This window comes from Osmia bicornis, unplaced genomic scaffold, assembly GCF_907164935.1.
Source record: "Osmia bicornis bicornis unplaced genomic scaffold, iOsmBic2.1, whole genome shotgun sequence".
In the NCBI taxonomy this organism is placed as follows: Eukaryota; Metazoa; Arthropoda; class Insecta; order Hymenoptera; family Megachilidae; genus Osmia; species Osmia bicornis.
The window spans coordinates 26,751-37,080 of NW_025791454.1; the positions used below are offsets into that span (position 1 = coordinate 26,751).

A 10,330-nucleotide genomic window follows, 5' to 3' on the forward strand; every position below is an offset into this window, starting at 1 on the left:
GATGGTACGAAACAAAGTTCACCTTAAAGGGCGTTAACAACTTCTAAGCCTAGAGCTTGACATAATCTCTATACTCTACATTGTATTTTCGCAAAACAGTCAAATTCAAATTAAAGAAAGATACAAATATACAAAAAGTGATATAAAGTAATATTTGAACGTAAACTTTACTAAGGCAAAATTAGGAGCTTAAATCTAACGTGCTTGACTCTAGTTCGCCGCCCGCCGTGCGACGAAGGTCTAAGCGAATGCTGGGCGCAAATCTTCCGCCCGCCATGCGACTAATAACAAATGGTCAATTTTGACAAGTTTCGACGGGTAGTTTACACAATTTAACGATTGGTCTTTTAAATAGTCCGGAGGCAGTTTTTACTTCTGCTACTCGGACATTTCCGCTTGAGTCCGGAAAAACCTTGACGATACGCGCTAGCTCCCACTTGCTGGGAGGGAGCAGATCATTTCGGACAATTACAAGTTCTCCTACTCGGAGATTGTCACAACCCTGTTGCCACTTGTTTCTTTGCTGAAGACCGTGTAAATAATCTTTGGACCAAATCCTCCAGAAGCTCTCGAACATTCGGTGGACTCGCTGCCGTCGGCTCAACCTAGCTTCCGACAAGTCCAGTACCGACTCCTCAGGCATTGAATTTAAAGGTCGGCCTACTAGGAAGTGTCCTGGAGTTAAAGAGGAAAGGTCGTTAGGATCATCGGTCAAGGGAGAGATAGGGCGTGAATTTAAACACGATTCGATCTGCGCTAATAGTGTAGAGAACTCTTCAAGGGAGAGCGTGTGCGATCCTACTATTCTTTTGAAATGATGCTTCATAGCTTTAACTCCAGCCTCCCACAGGCCCCCGAAGTGTGGAGCGGAGGGTGGAATAAATTTCCAACTAATCTTGTCGGTTGCTAGCCAGGACTTTAGATTCGAATCACGCGTTAGAGCATAGAAGGCTCGTGATAGTTCGCGCTCAGCTCCCTGAAAATTGGTGCCGTTATCGCTATACATAACGGAAGGTAGACCGCGTCGAGCCGAAAATCGTTTAAATGCGGCGATAAATCCGTTGGAAGTATAATCATTGACGAGTTCCAAATGGATTGCTCTGGTTGAAAGACAAACGAACAGGGCAACGTACACCTTGTGAGATTTCTGCCCTCGCGTCGCGGAGCACGTCGCGTGAAACGGGCCAGCGTAATCCACTCCTGTGTGGACGAAAGGACGTGACGGGGTGACGCGCGCCTTCGGTAATTCTCCCATCTGCTGAGAAATAGGCTTTGCCCGGTAACGCGTGCAAATGACGCAATTGTGCACGACTGACTTCACTAGATTCCGTGCGTTCAAAATCCAGAATTGTTGTCTTACAGCTCGGAGGGTTAACTGAGAGCCGCCGTGGAGGCAACGCCTATGTGCTTGCTCGACGATAAGGTCAGAGATTCGATGACGAGGTAAGATAACCGGATGTTTCTCTTCGTAAGAGAACGGAGAATTTTCTAATCGGCCTCCCACTCGTAACAATCCGTCGTCGTCCACGAAGGGATTCAGACTTTTCAGTTTGCTAGCCTTTGGAAGCTGTGCTCCTGATTTGATAGCAGAGATTTCGTCAGAAAAATGAAAGATTTGTACCGACCTGATCCAAAAGGATCGAGCTAATTTTATAGCGATCGCTAGTGAATTCTTACAATCATTTTGAGCAAGAGTTGAGAAGCGCCTATAACGCGAAAGTTTACTGCACAAGAGAATGCAATATGCAGTTATCTTGAGAAGACGAGGCCATGTTGAGACATCGTCCGGGAGATTCCATTCTGATCGGTCGGAACGAACGATTAGAGTTTTCACAGATCTCATTTCCTCCTCGATAAGAATACCTTCCGGGTGCGGTTGCTCAGGCCAGGAGGAAGTATCTAATTTGAGCCAAGAAGGTCCGTACCACCAGAGGTGGTGATCCTTGAGATAAGATGTACTGACGCCACGAGAGGCGCAGTCGGCTGGGTTTTGCTTTGTATTGACATATCCCCAAACTGCGTCCGGTAATCGATTTTGTATGTCGGCTACTCGATTGGCCACGAAAGTTTTCCATTGAGAAGGATGTTTCTTAATCCAGGAGAGAGTAATCATCGAGTCCGACCAACAGTAGAGAGGAACTGTGGAAAGATTTAGAGTAAGCTTTACAAATGATAAGAGTTTAGTGAGTAACTGAGCCGCGCACAGCTCTAAACGAGGAATACTGACCGTTTGAAGCGGCGCTATTTTAGTCTTACTAATAAGGAGGCTAGTTCTGACTAGATTCGCATCAATTTCGACCCTAAGGTAGACGACTGCTGCGTAAGCTCTGCTAGACGCATCAGCGAATCCATGCAGCTGCACTCCGTTAATATTTGGACTTTGATTAGTCCATCGTGGTATCGACACTTCGTGCAGACACTTCAGATTTTCGAAATAACTCTCCCAAGATTCTCGGAGATCACTCGGTAACGGAGAGTCCCAATCTAACTTTCGAATCCACAGTTCCTGTAGGAATACCTTCGCTAGGATAACGATCGGTGTAATTAGACCGAGAGGGTCAAATATGCGAGATATAATGGAGAGAACGGAGCGCTTTGTCGTTTCAATGTTCCCTCTTGTTTTCTCAAATTCTGGAGAATTAAAGTGAAAAGTAAAACAATCGCGTTCTGGCTTCCAGGATAGGCCCAAGGCCTTGATTGGCTGATTATCAGAAAACGAGACAGGTGTGCTGACCAAAAGATCAGTCTTAGGTATTTCATGAAGAAGTTCTGCGGAATTCGATGTCCACTTTCGCAAATGGAAACCTCCCAATTTTAAGAGAGAGTTAAGCTGTTCTCGGATTTCTGAAATCTCAGAGGGATCGTGGGCGCCGAAAAGAACGTCGTCCACGTAGGTAGATTCATGCAAAACCGATGTGGCGCGTGGGAATGCGGCACCCTCATCGTCGCACAATTGTTTTAGAACGCGCATCGCCAAGTATGGCGCGCAAGCGGTACCATAAGTTACGGTTAACAAATCGTAGGAAGAGACTGGTTTGTCTACGTCAGAACGCCATAAGATTCTTTGATACTTCGTGTCAGCGGGGTATACGAAAATTTGCCTAAACATTTTTGCTATGTCAGCGATATAGACTAACCGATGAGTTCTCCATCTGAGTAGAATCGATGGGAGATCCGTTTGTAGCTTAGGTCCCGTCAACAACTGGTCATTAAGTGACGAACCTGATCGAGTTACGCAAGAAGCGTTAAATACAACCCTCAGAGGGGAAGTAGTACTAGATTCTCTAAGAACCGGATGATGAGGCATATAATAACCAGCTGATGTTCGAAAATCAGAGTTCTTCGGGAGAACAGTAGGAGCCATATGTCCAAGCTGCTCGTATTCAGAGAGAAAGGAAGAATATGCCTCCGCAAGTTTAACGTCCTTGGAGAGACGGATTTCTAATCGATTGAGCGATCGCGACGCGATTTGAAACGAATCAACGAACTCGGTAACAGCGCCTTCTTTGAAGGGCAACTTCACGACGTAACGACCGTCGGTGCGGCGAGAGTGAGTGGAGGCGAAATGCAGTTCGCAACGGTTTTCGTCCTCCGAGAGAGCATGGAAGCTTGGAATTTCTTCAAGCTCCCAGAATTTGCGCAGATTTAATTCATTCGCGTGGGGGATATTCGACTGTAAACAGGATATGCCCTTGGAAGGGGTTCCTCGTCTGGTCGAAGGCGCACAAGGCCCGAATACTATCCAGCCAAATATTGTGCGCTGAGCAATAGGTTCATCGGCAGAACCTTTTCGTAATCCATCGAGCAAGATAGATCCGTAGAGGTCAGCACCAATTAGCAGGTCGATGCGATCGAGTTTGGACTTATTTCCGTCCGCTAGTTTGATTCCTCTCAAGTGAGGGATAGTATCGAATCTAAAGTTCGGAATGTCTCGATGGGAAGTAAGGTTCGGAAGGATGAGAGCACTTGTTTTTATAAAATCGTCATCATTGCCGCACGCGCCTATTTGTATTTGCGACGTATAATTAACAACATTAGCGCATTGGTCGCCTATACCCGTCACGCGTATCTTAACTTTTCTGCGAGAAAGTCTCAATGACTGTGCAGCTCGCTCGCTTATAAAAGTGGCTTCCGAGCCAGTATCAATTAATGCGCGTAACTTTACAGATCGACCAGCAAAGGAGCGTACGGTTACTCGCGCGGTAGCGAGTAAGACTCGTGTCGGCGAATCATCGAATGAATCTCGAGAAATCAATGCCTTCAGAGCCACACTAGACGTTGTAGGACTCACCGAATTAGCTGCGGAACCTTCGTCTTCCTTGTCGGATTCAGCTTTCTCTTTATCCGAATTATTACCTTCAACTTCCTCATGTAAAAGCGAATGGTGCTTGCGGCCGCAGCGAGCACACTTCCTGCTCGAGAGACAATTTCGAGGGTAATGTCCCTTTCCCAGACAATTGAAGCAACAGCGATGCTTTTTTACAAGTTCCTTACGTTTACCTACGTTTAATGATTTAAATTTAGTACATTGATACAGCGAGTGAGCTTCGTTACATGAAATGCATTTAGATTTATCAACGGCAGAGACGAGAGATTTCGTGTTTGTTGTACGACTTGATTTCTTATTCCCTTCACTGATTTGTTGAGTAGCTTCTAAAGCTCTTAGTCGATTGACTAGAAATTGACTGAGTTCTTTGAAGGTCGGAAGTTCGGTTGCACCTCCGAGAAGAAGATTCCACTCTTGCAGTGTTTTTACATCTAATTTACGTTCAATAATCGCGACCACGAAATCGTCGTCTACTGCACGGCCAAGGTTTTTCAACGCATGAACAGAGTCGTTTATGTTATCGTAAACTCGTTTTAATTCAGTCGCGGATTCAGATTTCATAGGCGTCAACTCGAGAACAGCGCGTAAATGACTGGATACAATCATTCTCTTGTTTTCATAACGCCGCGTCAACTCAGTCCACGCAGTTTGATAGTTAGCCTCGGTAACTGATATATTTCTCAGGATCAGACTAGCCTCTCCGATTAGACTCATCTTCAAATAATGCAACCGTTGCACATCGGACAACCCTTCATTAGAGACTACCAAGGAATGAAATAAATCTCGAAAATTTGACCATTCGGTATATTGACCCGAAAATTTTGGTAACTGAATGCGAGGTAAAGGCATTGACGCAGCGTTTAAAGCAGTAGAATTATTAACAATACTAGAATTTGACACGGGTGTTGACAACTTATCCAACAGTTCGGCGAAGAAATCCGCCGCCTCGAAATAGCTGTCCTCCGTTGTCTGCATCTCGTCACTCCGGAAGTATGACAGTCTCTCCACATCGTCCTGAGAGGCTGCCGCCACAATGGCAGAATGTAACGCCTGGCATTTTCGCCATCTTTCTTGAAGAAGCGCTTGTCGACAGCGTATGTTGCAGGTCGTATAATTAGCCTGACCGATCTTCCTGAAGTTTTCCAGCGTTCGGTGGATTTGTCGCATTACTTCGCGTTGTTCCTTCAAAAGTTGGTCCATTTTAAAAATAATGCGTATCTCCCTTTTTCACCGTGGATACGAGTATATTTCACCGTCACTGTTCCGGTGAAACCTTGAAGATATTGTCACTGTGTGAACACAATAGTCAATATCGAAAAACCAACAATGTATGTTGTTTTGATACGTGTCCTTGTATTTGTCTCGTTGCCTCGTGCGAATCTTCTCGAACGAGGAATCACTTTCACGAAATCACTTTGTCTTTTACAAAATTCTGGAAAATGGGCTCTCACGGGGCCGGCATTTATATATCCGGCTCGAAGGACCATTAAATGTTTGTGAATTTGCGCAATGTTCGCGCCGGTTATTTTTCTTCCCGGTGAGACTCCCGGCAATACATGTACTCACGCACGTCCAATGAGACAACCGTGACTCGTGGTTGGAGAAAGAAAGGACAGGCTTGGTGAACAAAATTAGTTTCCCTTTAATGAAATGTCACAGCTCTGTTCAGCTTAATAGCAAGAAGACCACGGCAATAACCCCCACGACTGGTCGAACAATACCACTATACAGTCAACGAATTCCGCATTCGTGTTGCCCAATTGTGTTCGATAAGAGTTCTCAGCTGCGACTGTCTTTTCCGATCCCCCCGCTTCGAACCTTTTGCTCCGATCGCGGCGCTTGGCTCGGTTCGTCAGGTGCTGTCATCTTTTCAGATCCGCACGCTAATTAGAGCGCGCGCGTTAATTAAATCTAAAAGACGCTTAAATCTTAAAGGTAGGAATTAGAATCCCAAACAATTGTTAAATAACGAAAACGTGATGTGCGTGTTACGCGGCATTTCGACGTCGTGTTTCCGGTGTTCGGGGTGTTAATTATAAACATTGGACATTATTTAAGGATAATTTTCGTAAATTGGAAACGATTCGCAGTGAAATTCCGCGCTTTTGGAGCCATAGCTCCAAAACTACGCATCTGATCAAAAAATGTCATACAACATAAATAGTAGGAACTTGAATTTCCTACAAAAAACTTCTCTTAACATTTTGCCATAGCTTGCATCGTTTCCGAGATCTTTGCAGATTTACCTCAAGGAAAGGGGCGTCACGCACATTTTCCGAGATATTTCTTCTTCTTCTTGTTCTTCTTCTGCACAGCTGCGCTGGAAGTGGCATTTACAGCTCGGAATAGTGAATACAGCTTAGAATAGTGCAGAGTTACCTCAAAGAAATGGGCCACAGTGTTTCCTCCTCCTTATAATGTTGGTGCGGCTTCGGAACTTTTAAATATCTCGATATATCTCGAAAACTACGCATCTGATCAAAAAATGTCATAGAACATAAATAGTAGGAAATTTAATTTCCTACAAAAAAGGTCTCTAAGGATTTTGCCATAGCTCGCAACGTTTCCGAGATATTTGCAGATTTACCTCAAGGAAAGGGGCGTCACGCACATATTCCGAGATATTTCTCCTTCTTCTTGTTCTTCTTCAGCACAGCTGCACTGGAAGTGGCATTTACAGCTGGGAATAGTGAATACAGCCTAGAATAGTGCAGAGTGACCTCAAAGAAAGGGGCCACAGTGTTTCTTCTTCCTTACCTAATCGGTAAGACGTTCGTTTTGAATGGCTGTTTATTGTCGTTTGGAGCGATGACGCTGGCCGATTGTGTTGTCTTGCAAGGCCCCAATATGGATCTCTCTTCCTTTCTCTGAATCGATGCATGCTGCCCAGTTGCCTGGTTGTTGGAAAGTCCCTGTACGAGAGTGCATACAAGCCTGTTTATTTACGGCCGGATTTGCGCGCGTAGCTAATTGCACTAGAAATTTTTGGAATCAGTACTGCACGTGTTTACCGTAACGATACAAAACCGTAATGGCCGAACTACCGGCTTTGTCGTAGCACGAGCCGTTGGCTTCTTCGCGGTGACGTCAAGCTCGGTGATTGGTCAGCCTGACCGTCATCCAAGGTGGCTGCCAGTCGCGCTGAAGAGTGCTGCCGCGGTTCGGGTGGCGACGGTTGAAATCAACGCATTTTCGAACACTATGACTTATATCCGTATAATCTATAATTTATAAAGTAGGGGGATTGAGCCAATAAGGCCTACGGTTATATTTAGTTGGAATATAACTCATTTGCTGTATTTATTATTTTACATTATATTACATTTCATTACATTACATTACATTATGTCGGCTATGTATGTCGGTTATGTTGGTTACGTATGTTGCGCGTTACACACTTTCTGTAGTTCCCAATTTGTGAATATCCTTAGCTATTTTACCTGCATTCAGTTTACGTACATTCATTCATTTATTATTCATTCATTCCTTCATTTTGATGTTGATTGATTAAAGCTATACATTGATCTGATTCGATTTTTCTTGATTTATTGATTCATTTCTGCTTCATATTTCATTTCTGCTAGTTGCCTGTTACCATGATTTATTCCAGTTTCATTGATTTATTATTTTATTATCCGACTTCGAAAAGGAGGAGGATACTCAATTCGATGTGTATATATTTTTTTTTTTTTTTTTTTATGTATGTTCACCGATTACGCCGAGACGGATGGACCAATCGGAACGAAACCTCTTGCATCTGGTAGAGTATGCCTCCCGATTGGTCCCGTTATAAGAACATTTTACATTTTTTCACTCCGAACGCTTTTTATTGCAAAAAAACGTACTATTTCATGTACGTGCGGCGTACGGTCGCCGATTACTGCGAGACGGATAGACCAATCGGAACGAAACTTTTTGCGTCTTATAGAGTATAACTCCCCATTGGTCCTGTAAAAAAAATATTTTGCGTTTTTTCATTCCTAATGATTTTTGCTTCTAAATGTATGTTCGCCGATTACTCCGAGACGGATGGACCAATCGGAACGAAACTCCTTGCATCTTGTAAAGTATATTTCGCACTTGGTCCCGTCAGAAAGGCATTTTGCATTTTTTCATTGCTAACGATTTTTTTGCAAGAACGTAATGCTTGATTTACATTTTTCACCGATTACCGCGAGACGGATGGACCAGTCGGATCGAAAATTTTGCATCTTGTAGAGTATATATTCTAATTGGTCCTGCAAAAAAATTGTTGTATTTTTTCATTCCTAACGACTTTTATCGCAAAATACGTAATACTTCATTTATATCTTCCGGCGTTTATGCTGCAGGGAATGTACCGATAGCGATGGAACCTTTCACATTTAGTAGGACGTTTATCCGCGATGATCTCACTTGCAAAAATTTACGAAATTTGTTGTTTATTAACAACTTAAATTCGGTCAATTTTTTTTTTCGGTTTATGGTTATTAGCTAAGCAACAGAAATCTAAAATCACGTTACACTATCCTACAAATACTACTGGTTCCACTAAAAAGTGTGAAATAAAATAATTTTTAACAAAAAAAACATCCGACTTCGAAATGCACTAAAAAGTATAAAATAATTTCTATTTCATTTATACCAATATTCCATAGCTATTAATAATATCTACTTAATCGTTAAATAGGATACCAATTACATTTCAAAGTTTTCGGAGGCGGCGCAAAATTAAAAATACCCGAACAAACGATGCTGCCAATAACGATTTGATTACGGTATGGCAAACTTGGTAATTAATAAGTCGTAAGAGAAAAATTATAGGTCCGGCTGAAAACATTTGTAATTGTAACGATTATATGAGAAATTGGCAGCAGTCCTGATGTACATGCACTATACTGCAGTTCACAAGAGATCATACTTAACTCGCGCCGCTCACTAGGTCTAGAGAGATTTTTAATAACGTGTGTTATTCCCCTCTACAGCTTGCTTCTTATTATACTTTGCGAACATATAAATGGTGGGCAGAAATATATGACGTACGATAACTGATAACCGGTGATGATATTGTAAAGTATCACGATACAATGAAAGGGTATAGCCGGATAAGATGGTCAAAAGTGCCCCCAAACCAAATTCGACTTGCTATGAACCATTCGATAGGTGATCAAAAGAAACCAGTCTGTGCCAAGTTTCAACCCTGTATCTCATCTGGGAGGGTAGTTACGGGTAAAAATGTGATTGCGAGGTTTTTGGCCAATTTCTCCTATTTAATGACATTCGAAAATTCTGAAAAAATCAGAGACATTTCTACTTGTGAGGCACATATTACAGAATTTTTTCAGATTTTTATATTGAAAACTGAAGCCGTGAAAAATCAAAAACGTCGAAAAATCCTGAAAAATGGCGATTTTGTATTGAAGGAGATGAGGTCCTACGATCATATTTTGTTTATAAGTGTATATTATTGATATTATTATCCTCAATTTTTTTCAGATTTTTTGCAGAGGTGCGCCATAGTTAAAAAAATTAAGAACCGATTTTTTCGCTGTTTTTTGCGTGTTAGAGTTACTTATTCAACAAATTTTCGTCTGTTATTTATCAAATACATGGTATATACACTGTTCAATGTTTTTACATGCAGTGGAATAGAATAGGAATTAAACTAAACAAAACTACTTGATAAAACTACGTTAAGACGGTTATATTTCAAAAAATTAAAGGTATTTTCAATGGTGTCGGTGGTCCAGCGGTAAAGCGTCTGACTGCTAAACCGCTGGAGACTTCTTTTCGTAGGTTCGACTCCGCTGAGACTCAATCTTTTTTTTTCTTGGAAACACAATTTTTCAAACTTCTATCTACATGATAATCGTTAATATACTTGTTTACAAATGTTTCAATAATATTTTTTTCATAGTTTTATCTGTAATGTACATAATTACCAGTTTGAAGTACTTTATATTCTACCGTTTCTCTTGTCATGTATTTTGTCAGTTACAGTATTGTTTAATATTTTTCATTATC

The 10,330-nt window shown here is 42.1% G+C and overlaps 1 protein-coding gene across 1 annotated transcript; it reads right to left on the minus strand.

Annotated features, from left to right (window-relative positions):
* Positions 1 to 295: 295 nt before the first annotated feature.
* On the minus strand, positions 296 to 5,527 carry LOC114882376. Its single transcript, XM_029199265.2, has one exon. The coding sequence runs from the start codon at positions 5,525 to 5,527 to the stop codon at positions 296 to 298; it is 5,232 nt and encodes a 1,743-aa protein (XP_029055098.2).
* Between the last annotated feature and the right edge of the window lie 4,803 nt (positions 5,528 to 10,330).